The sequence below is a fragment of the Panicum hallii genome, chromosome 3 (assembly GCF_002211085.1).
Source record: "Panicum hallii strain FIL2 chromosome 3, PHallii_v3.1, whole genome shotgun sequence".
Classification (NCBI taxonomy): domain Eukaryota; kingdom Viridiplantae; phylum Streptophyta; class Magnoliopsida; order Poales; family Poaceae; genus Panicum; species Panicum hallii.
Genome location: NC_038044.1, coordinates 12,068,345 through 12,095,310, shown reverse-complemented (window position 1 = coordinate 12,095,310; position 26,966 = coordinate 12,068,345). Strand labels below are relative to the sequence as shown.

Genomic DNA, 26,966 nt, shown 5'->3' with positions numbered 1-26,966 from the left:
CAAAGCATTTGCCAGGATTGCTACCTATGGCGAGTGGGTCCAAGGGACACGTATTCGAAAATGTCAGCAGCTGTATTTGGGCCGAACTCAGTGGCGCAGCAGTAGCCAAGTCCACAAGAGCCCACAAACTCCGAAGGCTCAGACACCAGACACCAGCTCAGCCCACCTCACCTCGAGGGAACGCGGCTGCCTCCCATCCCTCCTACTCCTAAGTCCTCACGGTGGCAGCAACACCGAGCGCGAGCGCCGAGCGGCGATGGCCAACGGCGTCGATGCGTGGGCGGGCGGCTTTGGCGTCACGCATCAGCCTCACACTCAGCCACGCGTGGGCGTGACGGCGCGGGAGCCTCGCGGAGTTGGGCGAGCAGCGGCCTCCCCTCCCTACGGGTGGAGTCCCTCAGTGCCGCGCCGCCGCGCATTCTCACAGGCCCTTGGCGCTGCCGTGAGGTGTTGTTCTACTCTCAGATTCTCACCCATCGAAGATTAGACTTCCATCCACTTTGGATCGATTCGAAATATAAATATTTTCATGATTTGTGAATGCAAGACCAGTATCATATGAAGCTTCGAACTAATTGGATTGAACCTGTATGCCTAATTTTCAATCTGCTATATGGATGACCATTGACTTGCCTTCGATTCGTAATGAATGCATATCGTACAGCATTGCTAGTCGTCTGGGTGCATCTGTATGTTCTGATATCTGGCTACTCCTTGTTTGAAGTTTGGTCCTATGTCTATGGATGGTTTCAGTTGTTAAAACTTAATGCATCTTCAGATCCTCATGCATCCGGTGGTGGCTGTTTGTTGTTGCAACTTAGAGAATACTTAGTACAAAATGCATTTATTGGATTCTATTGTTGTCATACTTGTCAATATTTTGGTAGTGCACTGCAAGGTTGTCTACTTGTCATATCATCCGACAGTTTGTTTTAAATGGGTAAACATGGCATTCACTGATACAAAATTGAAGTTTCAGTTGATAAATTCCGTATACTGCACTTACCAGCTATAGTGTTTATTGTGTTGTTGCAGTGTTGAGGCATCGGCCACACGATTGCTAGAGATCCGACTTTATTCTTGGAAGCCTTTGTTCTTGACTGTTCCTGATCGAAACACTTAACTTTTTGGCACATGAGTGCCGGTAAGGAGGTGTACTGGTCCAGGGTTGACCTCTTAACATTGCTTCCTATCTGTTATTCATTGTTTTTGTTTGCATTAGGCATCTGTTACAAGTTTTAAAGCGACATCTCCTCATTCATATGTTGTCATTCCAAATTGCAGGATTATATTAATATGAAGATCTGAATAACAATGTGAATTGTCACAGGTGGCGCATTTGGTGGAAATAGGGGGGTGAGGCCTGTGCCTCCTGAAAAAGGTGTATTCCCATTGGATCACTTAAATGAGTGCGACTTGGTAAGGCTGCAGACTTTCTTCATCAATTACCATTGTTTTTCTATACTTGTTATATGAATGGTGACTATTCAAACAGGAGAAGAAAGGCTATCTTGCCTGCCTGAAATCAACAGGATTCCAGTCTGAAAAATGTCGGCAGTTCTCAAAGAGGTATCTGGAATGTCGGATGGAGAGGTTAGTATGCTTAGTTCTTATTATCTACATGCTAATTTTAGAGTTGTAAAAGTTATCATGATATAGATACACAACTTCATTTTTGGCATATCAATAATTTCCTAAACCTAGCGACAATTAAGTTTTGTGGTTAGTATGTTACATACTATAAAATTAATGTCCAAGGAAGCTGTGCAAACATATTATGTATGGATTGGAGTTTCTGGATAGTTGCCCTATTCTTGGAATTAATTCTCTGCCCTACACTCATAAATGCTTTCTGTATTTTTCTCTACTTTGACCAAAAAATATTTAGTTTGATTGACAAATATGTTCTTTTTTGGGCACATGTGCTGATCTGCAAGCTACATCATGTCCTGATCTATTTTCAGTTGTTGAGGGAAGTAACTGCTATGGCTACAATAGCCCATGGCAACATAGTTTGGCCTCCCAGAATGTTTTGCATCCTCAGGTATACCACATGTGCAGTGTGCCATATAGAGTCAGTGTTTGGTAATCAAGTGAAGTGATCAGTATGCCAACCACAAGTGGGCATGCAGCTAGTGCTTTTAGGATACGTTTTGGTGCTGCACTGATTGTTTTGAGATAGTGTTTCATTGTTCTATGTTGCGAATTCTTACTAGCCCTGGGGTGAGCTCTGACCTCTGACCAACTTTGATCTCTGAAATTCAGTATCTGAGCTCATCATAACAAGGTTCACTTCGCATTAAATTGTTTGCTGGTCCATAACAAGATACACTTTTTGCTTCTTCTTTTTCTGTTTGCTGCTGCTCTTTCCATTAAGATTTCAAATCATTGTTTCCATGTGTGGTACTAAATCTCAAAATTTGCCTTCTTCAGAAACTTGATGGCGAAGCAAGACATGTCGGAGCTTGGGTTCAGAAATCTGGATGAAGTGGATACAGCTCCTGACAAGAATGGCAAACTGGAGACCCTTCCTAATGAGGCAGATGAGAAAAAAATAGCTTCTTGATTTCGATGTAGCTTCTGTATGTTTCTGATGCAAGTTGTTCATCCAGGAGATCTGTCGAGATCTGAGAGCAAAGAAAGGCTTAATAAAAAGAAAAATGGTAGCAAGTTTGCAAACCAATGCTGAAAACCTGATCGGACTGCAGATTATATTGGCCACAAACCGTTTTCTCTGTGTATAGAAAAAATGCATGGCAGAGCTTGTTAAGTTATTGCGTAAATTGCATCAGTATTCACTAAACTTGTTTAAGGGTGTCACATAGGTCCCTAAATTATTAATTTGCAGTTTCTCGTAATTATTAATGCTTCAACATTTACATAAAATGTTGAACTACTTTATCCAAAATATTGCATAAAGTTTGAATAGATGTTCAATCTTGTATTTTAGAATGTTGACTACATTAATTTAATCTAGTCTTGCCAGCTGACCGAATTGGGCCTTCTGCTGCTCCCGCTTGCTGTGCTTTTCCTGAGCACGGAAGGAATCATGGGCCGTGGGCTTATTGGGTGGGCTGGATTATAGATGGGGGATCTCTATCTACCCAACCTTACGAGCGCCCCACGGAAGTCCTCTCCCCGTCTCTTCTCTCTCTCTCTCTCTCTCGCTCGCTCGCTCGTCTGCCTTCTTTCCAAGCGGCGACGACAGGGGAGTGGCGCCGCCCTTGCCAGTTCTTCGTCGGGCGCTTCGCCGGCTGACAAGGTATGTCCGCCCTTTCTCTTCCCTTCCTTTCCTGCCGTGCGAAATCGAACACCCTAACCCCCTAACATGTGCTATTTGTATTCGGATCTGACCATGGATTTTACCTACTAACTTCGATTTTTTTTTGTAACAATTATTGGGTGTACATGTCCTATACTGGGTCCGCCCCTGAGTCCCAGTTTAAGTCCGTCCCCAGTTCGAAATCGCGTTCTGACGAAATGATTACCGAAACATAAGACATATCCCTGTTCTAGGATGACGGGCCTTGATTTCCTGTGTAAATCCCATGATTTTCCTTGTGAAATGCTGTTAAACGTTAGTTATTTTGCGTGTGTGTGTGCATGTGATGAATTGCTTGGTTAAGTGATTAGTTAATTTATGTTTCCCCATGTGACGAATCTCTTACCTAAGGTATTTATTGTAGGGATGATGGTTTGAATGGCAGTAAGTATACAATGGCACGATCTATGTCATTCTCATAGTGTGTGAAGAATAGTCTGTAACTACGCATACCTATCATTACAATTACCAATAACTGGAAATGGACGAGGAAAATGGACTTGAGCTTAGTTTGGGCCTCTCTTTGGGCGGATCATCAGGGAAGGCTAAGGCTAGAGATGCTCTTCTAGAGCCAAAAGCAGAATCTCAGGTGGAAGAAAGCAGTAGCAAAGTTGGTTCACAAACTCCTGATGCTCCTTTTGGGAAGTATTATCAAATAAACCCTGAGAATCAAGAACAGAATAGTAAACAGAGGCAAGGCCCTGTTGCACCACAATTTGGGAATTTCTGGGGACAACCAGGGAGTTCCTCCGCTCCAGTGGTAGATGGATCCGTCGAACCAGTGGGCCTTCAGCCTCAGCTTCCCAGGTATCAAGATGGGAGGATGTCAAATAACAGTGGAAATAATTCTGAGGAACAGAAGCCAGTCTTAAGTAACCGCAACTTGCTTTCTGAAGAGATGAGCTTTCAGAAGAAGCATCAGACAGCTGGTGACCAGCCTGATGCATCTAGTAAGAGCTCTGATGGGGGTGCGAAAAATGCACCTATCTCAATTAGTACGGATGATGGTTCAACTGGTGAAAATGAGGATGTTGCGGAGTCAGAAGCAGAAGGTTCGAATTCTTGGTTGGTTGCACAGCGTGAAGACAGTGCTAAGGGCTCTGTTGTTAACAAAGGATCCGATAGGAAAAGATCAGCTGATGATGCTGCCGTTGGTTTTCAAGGAAAGAGGCAACCAAGTTTCTCAGGAAGTGAGGCAAGCTCAGGAAAGCTGCCGCCTGGGAATCCATTATCTATGCAAGCATCAAATGTAATGGCTGTGCCATATCAAATCCACGCTCAGGTATCTGGTCCTCCTACCGTAACTAATGCACCGAATTTTCACTCTGTATGTCCAGTGCAGTTGAGGCCACCTACAAATGGTGGGCTAGCTGTCCAGACAATGAGTAGCGCCTCTCAGGTTGCTTTTGGTTATCCGGCAGTCCAGCTACCGACACTTGAGACGAGCTCTTCATGGGCTTTTGGTGCTCCGCCTCAGGCTGTGTCTTCTTTTACTGTAAAAGACAAAGCTGAGCAAACGGGTTCCAAGCAAGCTGATGATGGCAAGAGACCCCAAGGTTAGTGCTTGCGTTCCTTTCCCAGAGAAATAGGGGAAAATCCTTCTATTTGTGATTTTTTTATGGTTATTGTTAACAACAAAACAGATCTCTCTACCGCTAAAAAGTAAAAAACAGATCTTTTACCAGAAACTAGAGTTAAAACACTTGATTGGTATATAACCTGTGTCTATTTAGAAATACATTTTAGAGAAGATTTAACATCCAGTTCCATCCCAAGGGTCCTTGTTGGTTCCACAATGTGTTTGGTATGATTGATGCATACCATGGCTACTCATTTAATTTTAAAAAATTATGATGACCTTTTTTGAGATAATTTGATGAGTCTTTTCTTTATGCACGGGCTGCCAATAATCTGGTGATACAAAATGAAACATAATGCAAGGCAATCCCATACTGAGCATGTGTACATTTGTTATGCTGCCAAAATTATCCATGCATGTTTGAATATTTTGCCAGCTGATCATACAGACCGGCAAGACTGATTTGTTTTGCTCTTTTCTTTCTTTTGCAAACTGCAGAGACAGGTGCTTCTTCGTCTGTTCACATGGAAGATGAGAAGAAGGCTGAGAGGGCACTCCCTCTTATGGGTTCTGCTATAAGGCCAGGCATTGCACCAAATGTCAAATTTGGAGGGTCTGGATCATATCCCGATCTTCCTTGGGTTTCTACCACTGGTACTGGACCAAATAGTAGAACCATATCTGGTGTAACATACAAGTTTGGTAGAAATGAGGTGAAGATAGTATGTGCCTGCCATGGCACTCACATGTCCCCGGAGGAGTTCATGAGGCATGCAAGTGCAGATGCTCCGGCCCAAGAAAATAGTGAAACTTTACCGGCATTCCCTGTCGGTAACCAAGCAGCGTCTGCTGAAAACTAATTTGCCTGTCTGAGAGAATGCTTGACTAATAATCACTGCCCCCTTTTGTGTCTATCACCAATTCATTGCCATACTCTCTGTTCACCCCATATTGGTATTTATTACGCAAGTCTAGACGCTTGGTATTGAACTATGTTTGAGGATAGAAAATGTGTATTTTTAGCTCTTTGTATCTTCAAGCAAGATTTAGCTTGTTCTGAGTTCCTTTCACGCCACATGGAGTATTGAGATGCTAAGCCACTTGGTCGTAAAGCAGAATATTCAGCACATTATTTGAACTAGTTAATTACTTTGGAAGTATTGCATTTTTCTGCATTCCAAGTCAGAACTCCGAATTCCAAATTCATAATCCTATCAGCATCTGAATGGTGGCAGTATCTTGCAGGCACAATTATAGAACTAAAGTTTCAGCAAACACCTGTTGCTCTTAAATCATTATCTGATCTTCAAGCAGACGGGTGCAATATAAACTAACAGAATATTCAGCATACAGTGTCACGTTCAGTTTGTATCTGTTTACTAAAATTGTCAATGAGAAAATCCTAACAGTTGCATTAGCCCGTCATATTTTTTTTTATATTTCGTTGGCAAGCTACCTTAAGCAACTTTGAAGTTACATACTCCGTTGGAAGTTCGGTACAAGCTCAGGAATTTCCTGCCCACTGCACCGCGCCAAAGACATTCATCCAACCAGCAAGCCTATTACACGATGTGTGATGTCCATTGATGGGTCAGCAATCTTCAACATGCTAAGGCCATTAGGGGGTGTTACGGGGTGTTGGGTTCCTAAGGGCTAAATTTTAACACTGTCGTATCAAAGAGAATCTTATCATTTAGAACTATTAAATAAAATCTAATTAAAACTAATTGTAGAACTCTTGGCTAATTCGCAAGATGAATCTAATAAGGTATATTAATCCACGATTAACGGATGGTTACTATAGCATCACTGTTGCAAATTATGGATTAATTAGGCTCACTAAATTCATCTTGCGAATTAGCACCCATCTATGAAAAAAGTTTTTTAGACAAATTTTATTTAGTACTCTAAATGGCAAGATTCTTTTTGATGTGACAGGGCTAAAATTTAGCATTTGAAAACTAAACGGGGCCTTAATCTTTCTACTCTGTCGAGTAAGCAGATAAATTTCACTGTTACACAGATCAGCCCAGACTTCTAAATGTTACACAAGCTGGGTAGATGTGATCCACTTGTTGAGGTTAGCCACGCTGACACTCCAGCCGCTTTGTGTTTTCCAGTAGCACCTGTTTCAGTATGATGGCCAGCAATCAACGTATCACATGGGGCATTCAGAAGTTCCAATGTGTCAATAAGTCAATGTAAACAGAAAACAAGCTGAATAAACTGCAGACGAGCATAATGGAAGATCAACAAAAAGTTGTGTACCTCTCGAATGTAAGTTGCAATTGCTTTGCACCCTTCTATGGAAAGTCCCATTACATCTTCAAATGTATCCATTGGTAATTTTGCATCCATCTTGAGAAAAAAAAAACTTTTCAGCTGCTTCCTTTTGGTGATAACAAAAGGTATATAAGAACAATGCTATGCAGCAAACAATCACAAAAGAAGTATTTCACAAGAGAGCAAAATTGAAATGTAAAATTTTGTTGTGCACACAAAGAGACTACAGGAGTTAAGAATTTGGAACAAGAATGCTTGATCTTTTTACCTGCAGAATAGTCACTTTGTCCTTTTTTGCAAGAATACCTACTGAAGAAGAGTGTTTTTCCCATTCCAAAACCCTAAACAGGGTACAGAGGTTATATACATGGGCCTCTATGGGCCACAATACACATGGGCTCAATATACTCCAACACCCCTCCGTAGTCTGAACTACCGGCGCAGCGGTGTTCAAGACTGGGCAAGAAGAGAGTACAAATAGAGTACAAAGGGCAAATACCCCCCGCAGCCACAACTAGCCACCGGCTACGTTGAGGCTGGATCGAAACTCCGAGAAGGTCGAGGAGGGCAGCCCCTTGGTGAAGATGTCAGCAAACTGGGAGGTAGTCGGGACATGGAGGACCCGAACATCGCCGATTGCGACTCTGTCGCGCACGAAGCGTAGGTCGATCTCCACGTGCTTTGTCCGCTGAAGCTGGACGGGGTTGGTAGAGAGATACACGGCGCTGACGTTGTCGCAGTAGACGAGCGTGCTCTTGGCGAGCGGGTTGTGGAGCTCCGCCAAGAGCTGTCGTAGCCAGGACGCCTCCGCTACGCCGTTAGCGACAGCCCGGTACTCCGCCTCGGCACTGGAGCGAGAGACAACCGGCTGCCGCTTGGCCGACCAGGAGACCAGGTTGCCGTCCAGAAAGACGGCATAGCCGGAAGTGGAGCGACGAGTGTCTGGGCAGCCAGCCCAGTCAGCGTCGGTGTAGACCACCAGCTCAACAGAGGACGAGCGGTGAAGTACCAGGCCGAGGTCCACAGTGCCACGGACGTAGCGGAGGAGACGCTTCAGCGCAGCAAGGTGTGACTCCCGGGGATCATGCATATGGAGACAGACCTGCTGGACAGCGTAGGTGAGGTCCGGCCTGGTGAAGGTGACATACTGCAAAGCACCAGCCAGACTCCGGTAGGCAGTAGGATCAGCCACCGGATCACCCAGATCAACGGACAGCTTCGCCTGAGTGTCGACAGGAGTGGAGCAGGGCTTGCAATCAGTCATCCCAGCCCGCTCCAGGATATCGAGTGCGTACTGCCGCTGGTGCATGAGAAGACCAGACGGGCGAGGCTCAACAGTGACGCCCGAGAAGTGGTGGAGCTGACCGAGATCCTTCATAGCAAACTCCTACTGCAGAGAGGAGATGACACTGAAGCAATTGCTGACTAGAGGCTGTGAGCACAATGTCATCAACGTAGAGCAGCAGATAGGAAGTCTCATCCCCACGGCGGTAGACGAAGAGAGACGGGTCAGACTTGGCCTCGGTGAACCCCAATGTCAGTAAGAACATGGCGAACCGAGAGTACCAAGCCCGAGGAGCCTGCTTCAGTCCATAGAGAGACTTGTTGAGCCGGCAGACCATATCCGGACGACTCGAATCCACAAATCCCGCTGGCTGAGAGCAGTAGACAGTCTCTAACAGAGTGCCGTGAAGAAACGCATTCTTCACGTCCAATTGGTGCACAGGCCAAGAGCGTGAGAGCGCAAGCGAGAGGACAGTGCGCACCGTAGCAGGCTTCACGACTGGGCTGAAGGTCTCATCATAGTCCACACCAGGCCGCTGAGTGAACCCCCGGAGAACCCAGCGAGCCTTGTAGCGCTCCAGTGTGCCATCAGCCCGACGCTTATGCGTCCAGATCCACTTGCCAGTCACCACATTGCAACCAGACGGACGCGGCACGAGGTCCCACGTCTGGTTGGCAAGAAGAGCCGCGTACTCCTCTTCCATCGCGCGACGCCAGTGAGGATCCACCAAGGCGTCGCGGACAGAGGAGGGTACCGGAGAGACCCGCGGCTCTCGCTCGGTGTCGGAGAGAGTCGCGGCCTGAGACGCCATCCGCCGAGTCACCATGGGATGGATATGCCGAGGATCCCGATGGATGACTGGCGGGTGGTATACCTCCGGCTCGGCCCGAGAGGGAGCCGGAGGAGGCGCGGCGGCGACGGCTCTGGCGTCGGCGTCGCAGGAGCCTCCGGAGCAGGAGGCGGCGCCAGTGTCGGCGCCGAACGACGCCGGTACACCTGCACCAGCTCAGCGTACCGCTGTGGTGTCGTGGTTGGCGCCGAGCGACACCGGTACACCTGCACCGGCTGGGCGTACCGTGTAGGTGCACGTGAAGGCACCGGGGCCGCGCGTGGCGCAGCGGGAGACACCGGGTCCATGCGCGGCACGACCGTAGGTCCGGGGACCGCGCGTGGCGCGACCGCGGGCACCGGGGCCGCGCTCGACGCAGCAGGGATCACCGGAAACGGTGCCGGCGTGCCGGGGAAACCTGCAGGAAAAGGACAGACAGGTAACGGTGGCTGAACCACCGGGTCAGACGGAAACAGAGTCTCCAGCTCGGGGTCAGGAGAAGGTGTAGAGGAGGTAGAGTAGGGGAAATCCGACTCGTCAAAGACGATGTGTCGGGAGATCAGAACGCGGCGAGAGGTGAGGTCAAGGCATCGGTACCCCTTGTGGTCAGGGGAGTACCCGAGGAACACACAACGAGTCGAGCGGGGCGCCAGCTTGTGAGAAGCGGTGGCGGAGGTGTTAGGGTAACACGCACACCCGAAGACCCGAAGGTGGTCGTAGCGAGGAGGGGTACCGAAGAGAGCGTGGTGTGGAGTGGGAGCAGGAGAAGCAGTGGACGGGAGACAGTTGAGCAGGTAGGTGGCAGTGTGGAGGCTCTCAGCCCAGAAGCGCGGGGGTAGAGAGGCCTGGATCAGAAGGGTGCGCACGACGTCGTTCGTCGTGCGAATCATCCGCTCAGCCTTGCCGTTCTGAGGAGAGGTATACGGACAAGACATACGCAGCTGAACACCCCGAGACAGGAAGAAGGACCGGGAGGTGGAGTTATCGAACTCCCGCCCGTTGTCACACTGGACGGACTTAACTGTGAGGCCGAACTGAGTGGACACCCAGGCAAAGAAGTGGAGGAGGGTGGGGAAGGTCTCAGACTTGGCGCGCAAAGGAAAAGTCCAAGAGTAATGAGAAAAATCATCAACAATGACCAGATAATATTTATAACCAGACATGCTGAGTATAGGAGATGTCCACAGGTCACAGTGAATCAGATCAAAAGCATGCGCGGCATGCGAAGAAGAAAAAGAAAACGTAAGTTTAACATGACGACCTAACTGGCACGTATGACAGAGGTGCTCAGCAGGAGCCTTAGTACAAGGAGCATCTATACTACGGCTGAGCTGAGCCAAAACGTCGCGGCTGGGGTGACCAAGCCGGCGGTGCCAGGTGGTGGAAGAAGGTGTCACGGCAAAAGCGGCAGACAAAGAAGCCCAAGGTGAGGCAGCGGAAGCAGGAAGCCGAAGGGTGTAAAGGGGCCCCGAGCTGTCACATCGGAGGAGTGGACGCAGGGAAGCCGAATCCTTCACAGTAAGACCAGAGGAGTCAAATTCGATAGAACAGGAGTTGTCAGCAGTAAACTGGCGAATGGAAAGAAGGTTGTGAACCATTCGAGGAGCAACAAGAACATTAGGAAGACGAGGAGCAGAACCCACGGCGGTGACAGGAAGGCAAGACCCATCACCAACCATGATAGAAGAAGGACAAGAGGGGTGTGGGGGTCGGACAGAAGAAAGGATACCGGCATCAGGAGTGGTGTGGAACGAGGCACCCGAGTCGGCGATCCACTCGGTGCTGGCCGGCGGTGTCAGTCCCATGGTGCTAAAGGACTGCACCAGAGCGGCCTGGTCCCACCCCCCAGGCCAGGTCGGCTGCTGGCTAGGCTGAGCGAGCGGGGTCCAGGACAGCGCGAAGAGTGGAGCAGCACCAGTGAACATGGCCGCCGGCTGGAGCTGAGGACGAAGCCCCCCTGCCGGACCCTGGAACAGCCACATCGAGATGCGCCCTGACCATGGGTTGCTGAAGGATGGCCAGGGCGTACCTCCAAGGGCAGGGGCAGGAGCGAGAGCTGGGGTCGGCGCGCCCCGACGGCCCCCACCGGTACCGGTATCCCCAGGAGTAGGGCCACCAGTGCCACCACCACCACCCCGTCGCCGTCCACGCCCCCCCCCCCCCCCCCCCCCCCTCCTCCGGTCTGCCCGGCGGGAGCAGCACCAAGGAGGGAGGTGGCAGGAGCAGTGGAGAGAGGAGAGAGAGCACCTAGGCTAAAGATACCATGAAGAAGAGTGTTTTTCCCATTCCAAAACCCTAAATAGGGTATAGAGGTTATATACATGGGTCTCTATGGGCCACAATACACATGGGCTCAATATACTCCAACACCTACTGTGAAATCTGGACCCCCAGCACTGTCTTCTAAGTAATTCAGATCTGATATAGCACATTAGAATTACTTTGAGTTCTGTTTGTACCATACGATTCTTATCTTATCAAAGATATGAAAAAAGTAGTTAGGTGTCTTACCGAGCAAAGGTTTAGAACACAGATACCCAGCACTACAAGATGTGACAATGTCTCGCATTGGAATCCCGGCATCTGCAAGAGCTAGCGTTGCAGCATTGATGCATGCTGACCTTGTTCCTGTTATACACATGGTCATGCTCCAGACATGACAATCAATTTTAAGCACAAAGTATGATTAAATTATTTCAAGCAAGCAAAAGAGTAATATAGTGTCGCATGACTGAGCAATATAGTAGTAAAGAATAATATGCTATAGCATGACTGAGTTAAATAAGGGGGAAAAGGCACGCATCAGAATTGGTCTCCAGCATGCCTCATCATGCAGAGCATAATCTAGATTAACTCAGTCTATGGAAAATAAGTAGCATTGCTTGGCTTCATTTTAGGATAGAAAAAAAAGGAGTTCATTCCAGAATAAATAATAGAGGGGTCCTGGGAGTAAATACAGCCTGGAGACAACTTCAACAATCTGAAAGTAGGAAGGTAGCACGCTTACCACCATCAGCTTGAAGAACCTGGACAAATATATCAATCTGCAAACAAGTATAATAAGCATCGGGAGTTGGCATTGGCAATGATATCATTTAAAACTGAAGTTTCTTAACGAATACTACGGACTAAACAGAAATGACCTGTGAACGCGGCATCAAATGTGTTAATATGCTTGCCTCCATTGTCTGCTGAATAACAAGAGAAATTTCCGTTGATCGCCTGCAAGATAATTGTAGCTTTGGTTTACTACTATAGTCGTATGGGAAATCAGACGCCATGTAAATTCCTGCAACCTGAATTCACTTTGCACACTGGGTGTTCACCTCAGAAGCACTAAAGTACAGCAGCACTATTTGTTTATGTTGCACCGGATGCAACACCTGAAAATTCCTGATTTTAATTATGATTTGTGTTATTGATGTGTCAGGGAAGTGGGGATTTAGGCAATGAGATGGAGGCAAGTTCACCTTCTCAAGGAAGCCCTGAACTGCTGGTTTAGATTAATTAGGGATAAATCTTTGCTTGCCAAACTCAATAAGCAATGCCCTTAATGTAGAGCTCAGTGCCTAACAAACTGACTAATAAAGAAGCTAACTTTCCTCTGAAGAAGCAAAACAAACCAACTAATCTCATTGCTAATCCTCTACTGCAGTTGTGGGCACCTGGCTGGCAGTGTCACACTTATGCAATGTTGGTATGTGCCACCCGCAAAGGCATCCACACTAGTACACTGTTACAATCACAGTGGTCTTGATCTGACACCCATACTTCAATCGAGGGTCTTTACTAGGAAATGCAATGGTATTTTGAAAATGCTAGACTCAAATCAGAAGGCAAAAACACTACAAAGATGTAAAAAACACAAGATGCAGGGAAAAGAAGGTTGTTGATAAGGTAAATAGAAAAATAATGCACATTTGCTATGTCTGAAGTCTATTTTGATAGTAAATGAAACTATTATCCAACATACAGAAGGACTGGACTGTTCTTTTTAATCAAATTTTACTGTTCAATTTGGAACACACCTGTCACCTTTTGGCTTTCTCCTCCGATCTCCTGTACTAAATTCTGCCATCCTATACTCACAACGAACCTGCATACAGAACTCATGCAGGAACAGGTCATAAGGGAGAACCTCTAGTTAATGGATGCCCTTGAAGTTGTGAAACTTTACCAAAGCCTCTTTGCTGTTTACTTGCTGACCTTTGTTCTGGACCTGAATGAGCAAAAACCAAGAGCATGAAATTTTAATTAGACAACGCTAAGTTTCACTGAAAAGTGAACGAATCTTCCTGGAAACATAACACAGGGTTCCCTGGAATGCAGATGTTCAAATTTCAATTCCCATAATTCTAAGTTATCCAGTATATCTTGCAGTGGATGAAAATGGCATGTTCTACTGCCCATATACCATTATGCATCCTAACAGTTTTCAAACATGTTTTATGCATAGCAGGGAAAGTAAATGTACAATAAACGGAATTTTTTCCCCATATAATTCCGTTCCCACTTTCACTCAAAAAGACTCTTGAAGACCAAGTCAAAGCCATGTTGATTTGGAGGATAGAACTACGGATCACAACTACTCCAGTAAATGAAAATCCCCTCTAAGGAGCATTTCCACAAACACGCATGCGCATGACCTATCCCACATGTACACGGAACCACACTAATCAGAAGGGATCTAGGAATCACTTCTCGAGGGCCGTAGACAGCGGCGATGACCCTGGTGTTGCCCATCTCGAACAGCGCCGACCTGCGCAGAGCGGCAAGCACCGGCAAAATCCGATCAGAAGCGAGCACCACACATCTATCAGCAAAAATCCCATCGGAAGCAGACACCGACCGCCACAGGAATCCGCAGTTACTCTACTCACCCGCCGACCCGCGCGACGACGCCGACCTCGCCCTTGAGCTGCCGCATCTGCGGGCGCGGAGTCCAGCAGCAGCACCGTGTGAGATTGGGTTACGCGTGAACCGTGCGATGTGGGGCGGCAGGGAAAGGGCAGGTGGGCGCCACCTCGTTGGGGCGGCGCCCGTCGATGCGGAAGCCGGTGAGGGGGTTCACGTACTCCATCTCCGGGCTCGCCGCTCTCTCTTCGTGCTCTGGCGACGCGCCGCAGCGGCCGCTGGCGAGGGGGGTTTCCTTTTCTGCTCAGACTTCAGACCTGCGCGCGCGGCTGTGCCCCTGGTCCCTGGACACTGCTGGATCTAACAACTCCGGCCCGTGGCTGCTCCTCTTCCCAAACGGGCCCGGAGACAATTGGATCAAGCAGCTATGTCGAGTTCGAATTTTTAAAATTCAGTTTGATGGACGGAAATGCATACGAAGACACTCTCAGTCTGCACTACTACTACTACTACTACTACTACAACAACAACAAAATGCACCCTTAAAGTAGCAGACAGATAGTAGCATCGCATAGCAAGCTTTTGATGATCGACAAACCATCCGTTTCTTTCAATCTTTGCACGCGTTCAACTCAAGCATTACCTTCTAGTCTTCTTGCGCGATAGCTAGCTATGTTCATGCAAGGAGCCAAGCATACGAACCGCATGATCACAAGTACAGTGGTAATCTCTGTTCAATCTGACTTCCCATAAACCTCGATCCCTACGTAAACCCACAAACCGCAAAGCCAGACGCACATCGCAAGTTCTAGAGCGGAAGAAATTCACTGGATCTTCACCCACGCAGCCACGCTCGGCAGGCCCTTCGCCACCACGTACACCAGGTAGTACCCCCGCGGCGCCAGCTCCGGCTTCCCCGGCGCGTCCACGGTCACCGCGTAGCTCCGCCCCTCCTCGGTGAACGTGGCCACCGACAGGATCAGCATCCGCTGGTTCATGGAGTAGCCGTGCGTGGTGAACGGCGGCGCGTACATGGTGACCTTCACGTCCGGCTGGCCCACGGGCTCGCCGGGCATGGAGAACCGGAACGTGAACGGGGAGCCGTACCGCATCCCGCCCGGGGGCACCGACGCCGCGTCGATCCTCGGGCGGTTGCCGACGCGGTCCTTGCTCAGGTACGGCGGGGAGAACCGCTCCACGCGCACCTCGGTGGGGAAGTCGACGCCGCTGAAGTTGTACGCCGCGTTGGTGTTGCCTCCGGCCACGAGCACGCTGCCGTCGGGCAGCACGGCGCTCGTGGAGTGGTACACGCGCGAGATGGTCGACGAGGCCAGCGCCCGGAACCGCGACCCCTGCTCCTTCCGCGGCGAGTACAGGATCGGGGTCAGGATCGGCTGCCGGGCGAAGCCCCAGCCCGAGCAGCCCTTGGCGGCGCCGTTCAGCAGCAGCAGGTCGCCGGTGGGGAGGATCAGCATGTTGCCCATGACGCGGCCGATGGGCATGTCCTCGGTCTCCCACTGCGCGTCGGGAGTGGCCAGGTTGATGCGGGCGCAGTCGCGGAGCGCGGGCTTGAACGTGTTGTTCTCGCCGAATCTGAAGGACGTCTTGAGCGCCCCGCCGCAGATGATAACCACCGGCTCGGGGTCGCCGGTGGCGTTGCGGAGGTCCAGCGGGAGGAGCGTGGACATGGCGGACGCGGGGTAGTTTCGGCTCCCGCCGGCGAGCTTGGGAAGCTCGCGCACGATCTTGCCGGCCTGGTAGTCGAAGATGACGGAGCGGTCGTTGGCGAAGAGGAAGAGGTTGCCGCTGGGGAGGAGGTTCACGAACGGGTACAGGTTGTTCTCCACGTCGTCGGTAGTCTGGCGGAGGAATGGCATGTAGCTGGCCTTGTCGTTCATCCTCCCGGGCGCCGGCACGAACTCGTAGCCGAAGGCGCGGCGGCCGCCGAACACAATGAACCGGCCGTCCGGGAGCACCTGCTGCGTCGCGTACCATCTCCCCTCCGCGAAGCTGTTGGGGCGCTCCAGCCAGTCGCAGGTCTCGCACGGGCTGAGGACCCGGACAACCTTGTCGCCCTCGAAGTAACCGCCGGTCTGCACCAGGTTGCCGTCCGAGTCGAACGCGCCCGACGAGCACCAGGTGTCCGTTAAGATCTGCGCACGCATGGCAATTGGCATGGCATCCCATCAAAAATTCAAAATGGTACAGGCACGCACGAATGCTAGCTAGCTGCCAGACACACGGTGTTGAGATTGAGAGGCAGCAGCTAACCTTGAGAGGGCGGAGGCCGCCGGTGCTGTAGTCGAACTCGACGGAGTGGGCCCAGCAGTCCATGGTGCCCTCCTCCTTGGCGCGCGGGTCGGTGCGGCAGTTGTCCTGGGGCAGCCGCATGAGCGACCGCCCCGTGGTGCTGGTGTCGAACATGACGGCCCTGCCGTGGCGCATGACGGCCATGTGCATGGGCGACACGCCGGAGTTCTCGCTCACGATGGTCCATTCGCCGACCGGCCCTTCGCCGGTGGCGGCGGCGACCTGGACCGTGTCCAGCGCGGCCTTGCTGAGCGGGCCCGATGGCGGCACCCTGGTGAGCCCCGTGGCGGTGGCCGGCGCGGCGCCCTTCTCCTCCTGCTCCGTCTGCACGGGCGCCGCCTGCTCCTCCGAGCCGTCGAAGGCGTTCTGGAAGTAGTCGCTCTCGGCGCGCGGGCTGAAGATGTTGAATATGTCGAAGAACGCCTCGCCGGAGGAGGCCAGCAGGAGGACGGCCACGGCGAAGGCCGCGGCGCGGGACCCCATCATCGCGGCGGCGGAGAGGTCGAGGAGCTGGTCTCTCCCTTCCCTCCGGCCTGCTTCCGTGACCGGCCCGGCTAGGGATCGCTACGGCCTCCATTCCTCAGCGTGCTCCTCTTTTTATTTGGAAGCTTTAAGCTCCGCCGCTAATTATCCCGGCGACTAAATTTGGGTCACCTCCGTCGCTCTAGCTCGCCGGCCGCGGTTTCTTTCTAGCCCCGCTGGCTGTGCAAAAACTAGCTGGCGCCGGCCGCGCAGTTCTCGCGGGAGCGCAAGCGCAACGGCCGTTCCAATATAGCGGGGGCGCGCCGCGTCGTCGTTGCTCTGTTTCGTCACGTCGTCTCGTGTTCCATGTCCAGATTGCTCTGCTAAATTTCCATAGTTTCCTACTACTATTCGGCCAGATGAATTTCATGCCCTTCAGAATAACTTGTTGCATCTGCCGGCCGAGAAATCCCCGGGACCCGACGGTTTTATTCGACTGTTCTATAAGAAATGTTGGTCGATCATCGGTAAAGATCTAACTGTAGCCCTACAAGCCTTCCATTCGCTCAAAACTAGGAGACTAGAGCTTGTCAATGAAGCCAACATCATTTTGTTGCCCAAGAAGGAGGATGCAACTAGTGTGAGTAATTATAGACCGATCAGCCTCATCAACAGCCTGGCCAAGTTAATCACAAAAATTTTGGCTGACAGATTAGCACCAAAACTAAATGATCTGGTGTCAGGATGTCAAAATGCTTTCATCAAAAAGAGATGTAAACATGACAATTTTGTTTACGTGCAAAATGTGATAAAGGCTCTACACAAAGCAAAGAGGCCAGCATTATTTATCAAGTTGGATATTTCTAAGGCTTTCGATTCGATTAGCTGGGTCTATTTGTTAGAAACTTTACAAGCATTGGGGTTTGGCCAAAAATAGAGAGACTGGATAGCAAGCATGCAAGAGGTCTGCGTCAGAAAGATCCTTTGTCTCCAATGTTGTTTATCCTAGCAATTGATCCGCTGCATAAAATGATGGAACTGGCAGCACACAAGGGCCTCATAAACCAGATCTTCCCCAAGACAGCTAAGCTCCGCTGCTCATTCTAGGCGGATGATGCGGCCATTTTCTCAAACCCGGACCGATCCAAATTATCGTCTTCGAACAATGCTCAGGTCTCAAAGTAAACTTAAGCAAAACTGAAATTTTCCCAGATGCAGCGATGATATAATTTCTGAAGCACTAATAGACTTTCCTGGCAAGGTCTGCACCTCCCCCGGAAAGTACATTGGGCTCCCCCTGCACACACGCAAACTCAGGAGGGTGGATGTACAACCTTTGCTAGATAAAATTGGCGGTCGCTTGCCGGAATGGGAAGGGAAGATGTTGCCTCGTCAGGTCGGGAGACCTTGGTCAAATGTGTTTTAACCTCGCAGCCTTATATTTATAGTCTTTCCAGCTCAAAAGTGGCTCATCAAGCAAATTGACCGCATGAGGAGAAGTTTCCTTTGGAAGGGGGAAGAACCCGAGAAGGTGTGCCGCGAATATTATTTGATAAAATGGCCAATTGTTTGCACTCCAAAGGATACAGCAGGTCTTGGAATACTTGATCTTGAGCAGCTAGCGAGAGCACTTAGACTTTGATGGTACTGGTTCCGATGGAAGCACAACAGTAGACCGTGGGTTGATCTTGACATCCCTTATGTGATCGAGACCTATTCAATGCATCAACAATAGTTACTGTGGGCAACGGAAATAAGGCTAGTTTTGGCACTCAAATTAGGTTAATAGCGCGGCACCAAAAAACTTGGCACCAAGTCTTTTTTTTAAAATCAAGGAGGAAGAATTTTACTATCCAACTAGCATTGCATGATAATTTCTGGATTAATCAGGTGTGCCCTTTACATACGGGTACTGAGTTGAGGGAGTACGCAAGTCTGTGGGAACATATCAGTTTACTTGATTGCAATCCACATATTGATGATGAGATTATTTGGAGATGTGCGTCGGATGAGGAATATACAACTAAGAGCGAATATCGCATCCGGTTTGTAGGGTAGGCGAGAGGCAATCCATTACCCCAATTTGGAAGGCAAAGGCTGAACCAAAATGTAAATTCTTTGCATGGATTTTGTTACACCGGAAAATATTAACAGCAAACAACTTGGAAAAAAAAAGATGTTGGCCCCATGATCCTTTGTGCAAACTATGATGCACAACACCAGAGACGCTGAAGCATCTTCGTAAAGATTGCGCGTTCACTTGTGCAGTTTGGGGTCACCTGATTAATTGGTTCAATTTACACTAACTGCTGACCGGCGGTTCCGTAAGTTCTATCTACGGATGGTGAAAGAAATGTCGAGCGAGGGTTGCGAAAGATAGCAAATTCTTTTTTGACGGTCTCGTTGTTTATTTCTGGTGGAACATTTGAAAGGAGCGCAAAAGAAGAGTATTCAGGCAGGAAGGATAGCTTATCTAATCAAGAAAGAGGTCCAATAGTTTCAGCAGGGGATAGAAGTATTCAACAGTTTTACTCCAACCTCGTACTGGCGTGTCTCTTTTGCGTTGTGGTTTTTCTTCGGTTTGCTGCTTATGCTGCTTGCGTGGTGGTTTTTCTTTCTGAGCAGATCAGATATGGTGCGTAGTCGGAGTGAGTATGGTTGTAATTTTTCTTGATCGTTGTTATTTCTCTTTCCATCTAATAAAATTTCAGCAAATCTTTTGCCATCCTTTCGGAAAAAAAGAATAACTTGTTGCTTGATTGGGCCAAAAATTAGGCTATTTCATCAGGTTCATACGTAGATCTTTAGCTGGGTGATCAAGCTAGCTAGTTAGCTATTCCATCAGGCGTAAGCAGAGATGGTTGCTTTGAGATTACTTTGGAAAAATACCATCCCATGTATGTGGGCTGCCCGAGCATGGCGGCGCCAAAAAATGACGCCACGAATTGACGCCGGGAAGCCACTGTACATGAACTTCGCAAGCTGCAGTGCAAATACCAGCCGTGGGCATCCTTCATGCGCACACATTTTTCCAATAATCCTTGCTCTATTTCTTTTCTCAATCTGGGTATAATCCCACATTTCGCATTACATTGCATAGCAACACAAGCACAACAGTCCAAAGTCTTACAGAAGGGAATAGAAAAAGGTACTACTCCTTGCTGATCCATTGATCAGATATTACTTACTAGTCCACATAATCAACCTTTTTCTTCTCCTCAAAACCATGCATCAATCCTCAAGCGCGCATGACCTCTCACACACATGTCTAAGATGCTGGAGCCACCCTCCTCAATGAATAATTATTCAAGAGACTTTTCAAGGGCTATAGAACCACAGCCTCAGCTCAAGGTCCAGGCCCTGTGGATTATCATCGTCGTTCTTGCAAGCGGGTTCCTCCACCGGTAGGTTCTGGTCACCCTCTCCCTTGGAATCAGCATGTTCATCTTCCTACAAAAATTAGAGCGCAGCCGTGATCAGTGAGTTTGATACCCTATGCAGTTGAATAGCATGCGCACATACTGAGCTCCTTCCCTAGCTACAAGAGCTTTAGTAATTCAATATTTCGCCTAACGCTGCTTAGACCCAAAAAAGTTAGCAGCACATGCATTAGTCTAGAAAAATGAGAACAACGATCTGGATTTGTACCTTATGTTCAGGAAAGAGCTGCAGAGTTCTAGTAGGCTCCGTGTAGCTTGGATGATTGACATTGACATTAGATGCTGCTGCTCCGGCGGGGCTTGGAGGCCTGTTTGCATATTAAACATTGGTCAGACAAAGAATTATCTCATCATGATGCCTATTCCAAATTGTTAATTAGTCCCCTATTCCAAGAACATGTGTAAATATGGGAAACTGATCATGCATATAATACCTGGCCAAGGGGACGATGAACAGTCCACGCATGTTTCCGTTTGGTCCATATGACATCTACAATAAATAGAAATGGGTCAACTGTCACCCCTACTTGAGACCCACGACATGTATATGCTAATAAGGGCATAGGATGTAAGAGAGAAGTATTATTATTGTCATCATCACAAATGAGAAGTCTGAACAAAGAAACAAACATTGCAAACAGAAAAAAAAACAACGACGTTGCTTTCAGTTTTGAACAACTTATTAACGAACTCTCAACGATAGGCTCACATACCTAAAGTATGGAAGGACTATATACAGGGCATCGAACTGAAGCACGATAGCAAGGACAGTAAGATGCAAGTGGGGTTGGATGGGGGACAGTTCGATTGCCCCTACTCCGAATTTTAAAAAATACTATCACAAAGATCATCAGAGTTGTGAAATACATGTCCCCTCACATCTATTAGCAACATGAATCCTTGATGATATAAACCTAACCACAAATTACCACAGAATTTGGACGAGAGGTTGTTGGTTGTGCAACAAGCCCAGTATAAGCCAGATACTAGGATGGGGAGGCCATTTCGGTGACATGCTTCACTTGATACAGATCAGTTCCCGTAAAAATGCATCAGCTGGTAATCAAGCAAATAAGTAATCCATAAAATGGTGATATAAAACGCAAATTAAAAAGCATGCGGGAATCACACAAAATGGATCATATACAAGGGCGTTTACAAATTTCGCGAAAAGAAAAAAAAAAGGTGTGCTACTTACCATGCCTTGGATGCCAAGACCAGGTCCAGAAATGCGTGGCCTGTTGAAGGGATCGTGTAAGTACTTCTCTTTCCTCATTTCCTCCTCCACCCTCATCTTCTCCAGCTTGGCGATCCCAACCCCTCGTTTTGGCTCCCTCAGCCTGTCCAAGAAGCTCTGTCCAGCGGCCCTTTTGCCGTTCCTACGGCTGCCATCGCTCGAGCTGCTTCCGTCCATGGCCATGGGTACCAGCTGCAAAGAAGAACAGAAGCATCCGTGAAAGATACAAGTTAGCATTGTGTCTATGCAGAAGTAGATCTAGAAACGGAGGAGAAACTTTTACTGGATGCGAACAATCAGTATCGTCACTAACACAACAAGGACGACGGCTTCAAGTTTGCTCTCCCCAGGATTTTTCACTGCCACGCCTCAAGCCCGTGGATATATAGCGGCGCCGGCCGCCAGCCCCGCCATGTATAAACGCGTGACCTCAAGCTAGCCCAACGTTCGTAATTTGATTTGCTCAAATCTTTTGCTCCTCCCGCCATAATAAATGCACATATTCATATTTGATATTTTCGTCCATGCTTAATTTGGTAAACCTGCAATGTAGTTTATAGTAAGTTGCCATGACTTAATAAAGACAAACATCAATGCAAATTCTGGAGTACTTTTAAATGTTTGTATATATCAGGAATGTATAGACGCGGCAAAGTGATGAAGAAGTTTCCCGTTCCTACTAGTTTGATGAGCCAACAGTTCAAGTTTTGAATGACAGCATCCAACTCAATAGGTTTATTGTTGCTGTTCTCCACGATCCTGTTGAAATCTGGCTTGCTAGCTGTTTGGACAACTATGGGTGTAGTAATCCATCAATTACAACTAAGAACCTCATAGGATTTCGTAAACACCAGGATCCAGAGATGCTAGCATCCCCCAGCTATTTACAGCTTCTTCTTTTTTTTACGCTGGAGGCCGTTTGTTTCTTCCAGGGCTGTGCTGTACGTACTGCCTGCTGATGAGTTGATTTGATTTGCTTGGTGGAGTGCGGCGGATGTTTAGACTGGGCCGGCCAAGGGCGTGTAATGTCGAAGCGGTTGCTCGGCCCACGCAGCCTGCCTTGGGCAGAAGTCAGTCTCGGGCCATGGAGATTGGTGACGGCCTGCTGCTGTTCTCTCTCGGTCGATACCTTTTCAATTCGATCGGAAAAGACTCGGCCGGTCGCCGGCCGGGCTCCTCTCTACAGGGCGAGCCTTTGCAACTTGCCTCTGCCTGCAACAGGCAGGCACCATCATTTAGCAGGTGGGCCAGCGATGTCGTCGTCGTCCCAACTTCTACACACAATTACATTAGCGTATAAATATATGTAAACTGGTGCCATTTTGTATGATCCAGAATCAAATCAATTAAAGCCTCCTTTTATTTGGCGGGTTGACGCATTAGAGAGCTAAGCCGGGGCGCTTAATTTTGAGCAAGTTGCAGGAAGAGCGCGCGTCCCTTCCCGCTTTCGAACTAACCTCGAATTCCTTTTAAGATCGAGAAGGAGACTGGCTGCTTGTTCAAAAATCTCAATTACGAGCACATGCATGCGATGATTACTTTGATCGTTAGCTAGTTTAATAATACTGCAGCTTGAGGATTTGGGGGGTTGCAAAGCTCGCGTTGAGATCTCATATATCCGCGTACGCAGCACACGGAAAGCTAAAGGCTCTTCTCTCATCGTGTGTGTACCGTTGGATTGTTTTTTTTAAGCAGATCACAAGAGCTTTATTAAATCACAGCAGGGTTACAATCGGCCCCAATCGCCTCCACGAGACGCAGTGGGAAGTTATCTAGCCACACTAGCTCAGTTTCTAGCGACGATGGCAAACTTGCACACACATGTGCTGCCCCGTTACCTTCCCTGTAGACAAAAGAAAATTCTACAGAGACAAAAGACCTGCCAAGCTCTTGGATCTCTTGCCAGAGACCATAGGCCGCGCTTCGATCCCCATTGCCTGCTCGCAGCATGTTGATCAACGATAGGTTGTCACATTCCAAGATAACTCTATTCAGACACGATTGGAGACTGATGACAGGGGTATATGTACACCGCAACTGCTGCGTTTCACCAATCAATGATAATATCCTATATATAGCCTCTGCTTTCATCGCTAGCTATCGATCATGTACAAGAAAGGCCAGGCATGAAGGACAATATCCTGTGATATCGATGATCAGTGTCAGATTACAAGTATAATAGATCGCCATGATTTTGTGATCTTGCAGCTTTTTTCCTGGAAAAAGCTACAAGTCGCATTTTTGTTTTTCAGTTCGTCAGTCCAAGCATGCACTATTATAAAATTACACTTCCACTACTAGAGATTATATATAAACAGGAGAACAAATGCATGGCTCATTAAATCACTTAAGTGGTGATTATTTATTAAAGGAGTTGGATAACCTGGTTGTAACTCAGTTAAACAAATATGTCCACGTTATCTTTTAATTTGAAACATTTTCCATAACAAATATCATGAACGTTATGTATGAGGAAGAGCTAGTGGCCAAGAAAAATATCTTCATTTAAGAGAGATTAGGTTCACACATGTGATAATTACTGTGCACATAATCCTTTTTTTCCTCAGAGAGCACGTGCATGGATTCTGAAATTTTAACAAAAATGCCACCTTGCTTATATATATAAAAGATTGTGATCCCATACATTCATGAAAGCCTTCGATATGCACAATGTAACTAAGATTGTCTACAAGAATTATCAAAAAGGTAGATAGATACACACACAAATAAATTCGAGTGCAAGCATTGCTTAAGAGGATATATAAGAAATCGTCGCCACATCATGTGCAAGATAGCTATAGCAGGCAAAATGCCCAAATCCCACCTAGAGTTAAAACTGAGAAAGCAAAAATATGCAATGCACACGTACAGAACTGCACATTATATTGTTGCAGACTGTATGTCTTGATGAAAATCTGCACGCATGCAAACTTTTCAGTGTGTATACACCATGGAACATTCATCAGCATCATGCTCACTAGCAGCCATCTTTGTCTAATTCTCTTTATCAGGAACATATATTCTGGTATGGACCGATCGAGAGGATGCACAGATATATACTTGCACCAATAATATTCTGCTTTTCTGAATTGAGCAATGTCGATGAGCGCTGCATGGCGTATCCATGGATAGACTCATTGCAATTTAACATCACTGTGAGAAAACTACTAATTCTATGCTGCCAATGTTTACACAATTCTACAAATTAACTAATAGCTAGCCAGCTGCATCACCAAATCCAGCTGCTGGTTGTCCATCGTTTCAGTAACTCAGTCGTTACACATCGTCACACGGTGCAGTGACTCAAAGAATTGTGCAGCGTCACACCATGCATGCATTACACACAAGACTGCAAGCACTTTAGTTCTTGTGGCACAAATAATCAGGCATATAGCTTAACTGAGAGGTAGAGGCGGGCCAGCATATTTTCGATCATAGCTTGAGCTCAAGGTCTACCTCTTGTTCATCTAAGCTCGACGAGTCCACCAATTGATTTAGATCGTATGGTCTATTCAAGCAAACGGATTCCTGAAGCAGAGAAGTTGGCAACACATTACTCATCAATAAGTTATAAAAAAACAGAAACTATTTATACACTAGCACATATATTACATCAAACATAATAAGTACCTCATGATCAGGTTCGAAGAGCGGCAATGTGACGTTGTTTGGATGGGAATAATGTACAGCTTCTGAACCATACATGGCGCCATGGTAATTGGGTGACCTGAAGGTACATACATATAGGAAATAAGTGCATGATCTCACATGTCAATGCACTATCGGTGTCTAGATCGTCTTTGATATGATCACAAGTTCAGCTGGTAGACATGAAGCCTTGACTCCTTTCACATATATATACGACTCACCTGATGATGGAATTGGTTTGAAATGCACCAGATCTTATGTCTCCTGATCTCTCTCCATAGGCCATCTACGTACAAGGCACATAATTGAGGTTAGGTCGCCACACCAGCTGCTGCAAGATATGCAGCCAAGCAGGCAGCTGGCTAGGGCCATCACGTGCATGGCAGAATAAAATCTCTTGATCTGCAATGATACTCTCTTGTTCATCTTTTGGTGCTAGGAGTAATTATATTATATGCATTCTTGTTCATCTTTTAGGCTTCATGATCTATCATTCCTTGGCCCAAAAGTAATATATGATGCATTCTTGAATTATTAGCACAGTAGTACTTGCAAAAGCAACGAAGAAACCAAAAAAATGGGGCAGCAACAAGACCATCTTTTTTGCTACCTTTTTTTCTGATCTCATGTCATTGTGCACATATAGTGATCAACTACTAATTTATCAAAAGAAAAGTATGAATATCTATCCCTGATAATCATGGAACATATATCTGAATTAATCTACATAGCAATTCAGAAAATAGCAACAGCATACAATGCTTTGGTAAGCTAATTTGAATGGTCCCTGCTAGTACATATATAGTTCTTCATACACTCGTTGAACTATTATATTAAAAAAAGAGTCGCATTAAGATGTACCGCAAGATTTGGATGATGAATTGGGTACGAAGATGAAACACCGATGTTATTAGCATGGAAGGGGGAGGGAGGAGACGACGGCAGCGAGTGCGAGAACCGCGGTTCTTCCTGCTCAATCAATCAATTGCATACAAAATCATCACATCAAATCAGGAACTACAGACCTTAATATGACTATATGGTAGCAACCGAAAACCACGGAATCAAATTATCACACATATGACTGAACGATTACCAAGTTGAAGCTACCAGTTCTGTGGATCGGAGTCGGCTGGCCAAGAGGGTGGTGCAAGTACTCGGCCATCTCATTTTGTATCCTGATCTTCTCCAGCTGCGCTACGCCGAGCCCTCGCTGCGGCTGCCTCGGCTTGTCGGAGCTGCTGTTGCCGCCTTTCTTGCCCTTCCTGGAGCCAGATGATCTACCCCTTCCCCATTCCATGCTGTCCCCGGACCCGGAGTTGCTTGCACTCATGGATCCCGGCCCCTTGGTAGCTGGACTGCTAGACGGCTAGACCTAGAAGAGAAGACCAAGAAATGGGAGCAAGAAGCTAGAAAGAAAGGAGGAGACAGGTGGTGCAAAGAAGCCTCTTAAAGCGAAAGGGAGAGATCGCCTTACACGTCCAATACCCCCATTAATTAAAAGGAGGTAGCAGATTTTTCTCAATATTTTATTGGATTTATTAATTTAATCCATGTAGTGGCATGGCTCACTAGCATAGAAAATCACCTCCATGTGCTCCACAAACATTATCACTAAAACAAAAGGAGGAAACAACTAAATTTGGCTCCTTGATTTTGATAGACTCGGAGACGATCTTGGGGCATCTTTGTCAGCCAATTGAAATGCACCACTGAT

General features: G+C 47.6%; 4 protein-coding genes across 4 annotated transcripts; 2 read left to right on the top strand and 2 right to left on the bottom strand.

Annotated features, from left to right (window-relative positions):
* Positions 1-145: 145 nt before the first annotated feature.
* Positions 146-2,803, top strand: LOC112884611 (cytochrome c oxidase assembly protein COX19-like). Its single transcript, XM_025950049.1, has 5 exons — positions 146-447; positions 1,036-1,144; positions 1,331-1,419; positions 1,496-1,593; positions 2,434-2,803. Exons 2-5 carry the CDS (start codon positions 1,135-1,137, stop codon positions 2,564-2,566), a joined length of 330 nt encoding a protein of 109 aa, XP_025805834.1. The 5' UTR covers positions 146-447; positions 1,036-1,134; the 3' UTR covers positions 2,567-2,803.
* Positions 2,804-3,112: 309 nt separating this feature from the next.
* LOC112884610 (ninja-family protein 8) lies at positions 3,113-6,042 on the top strand. Its single transcript, XM_025950048.1, has 3 exons — positions 3,113-3,262; positions 3,687-4,878; positions 5,400-6,042. Exons 2-3 carry the CDS (start codon positions 3,804-3,806, stop codon positions 5,759-5,761), a joined length of 1,437 nt encoding a protein of 478 aa, XP_025805833.1. The 5' UTR covers positions 3,113-3,262; positions 3,687-3,803; the 3' UTR covers positions 5,762-6,042.
* Positions 6,043-14,976: 8,934 nt separating this feature from the next.
* Positions 14,977-16,945, bottom strand: LOC112884176 (aldehyde oxidase GLOX-like). The gene is made up of 2 exons (XM_025949534.1): positions 16,424-16,945; positions 14,977-16,305 (listed from the first exon to the last, which is right to left on the bottom strand). The coding sequence occupies exons 1-2, from the start codon at positions 16,943-16,945 to the stop codon at positions 14,977-14,979; spliced, it is 1,851 nt and encodes a 616-aa protein (XP_025805319.1).
* Positions 16,946-24,243: 7,298 nt separating this feature from the next.
* Positions 24,244-26,643, bottom strand: LOC112887381 (protein SPEAR3-like). The gene is made up of 5 exons (XM_025953530.1): positions 26,346-26,643; positions 26,111-26,218; positions 25,471-25,535; positions 25,232-25,328; positions 24,244-25,129 (listed from the first exon to the last, which is right to left on the bottom strand). Exons 1-5 carry the CDS (start codon positions 26,580-26,582, stop codon positions 25,034-25,036), a joined length of 603 nt encoding a protein of 200 aa, XP_025809315.1. The 5' UTR covers positions 26,583-26,643; the 3' UTR covers positions 24,244-25,033.
* Between the last annotated feature and the right edge of the window lie 323 nt (positions 26,644-26,966).

Bases quoted from the DNA above. Each gene is read 5' to 3' on its own strand.
- LOC112887381 (XM_025953530.1), bottom strand. From the start codon at position 26,582: ATGAGTGCAAGCAACTCCGGGTCCGGGGACAGCATGGAATGGGGAAGG. The intron at 26,219-26,345 runs GTAATCGTTCAG...TTGATTGAGCAG, and splicing joins GAACTGGTAGCTTCAACTTG to GAAGAACCGCGGTTCTCGCA. The intron at 25,536-26,110 runs GTACATCTTAAT...CCTTGTACGTAG, and splicing joins TTCATCATCCAAATCTTGCG to ATGGCCTATGGAGAGAGATC.
- LOC112884176 (XM_025949534.1), bottom strand. From the start codon at position 16,945: ATGGGGTCCCGCGCCGCGGCCTTCGCCGTGGCCGTCCTCCTGCTGGCC. The intron at 16,306-16,423 runs GTTAGCTGCTGC...ATGCGTGCGCAG, and splicing joins GCGGCCTCCGCCCTCTCAAG to ATCTTAACGGACACCTGGTG.
- LOC112884610 (XM_025950048.1), top strand. From the start codon at position 3,804: ATGGACGAGGAAAATGGACTTGAGCTTAGTTTGGGCCTCTCTTTGGGC. The intron at 4,879-5,399 runs GTTAGTGCTTGC...TGCAAACTGCAG, and splicing joins TGATGGCAAGAGACCCCAAG to AGACAGGTGCTTCTTCGTCT.
- LOC112884611 (XM_025950049.1), top strand. The intron at 1,420-1,495 runs GTAAGGCTGCAG...CTATTCAAACAG, and splicing joins ACTTAAATGAGTGCGACTTG to GAGAAGAAAGGCTATCTTGC. The intron at 1,594-2,433 runs GTTAGTATGCTT...TGCCTTCTTCAG, and splicing joins CTGGAATGTCGGATGGAGAG to AAACTTGATGGCGAAGCAAG.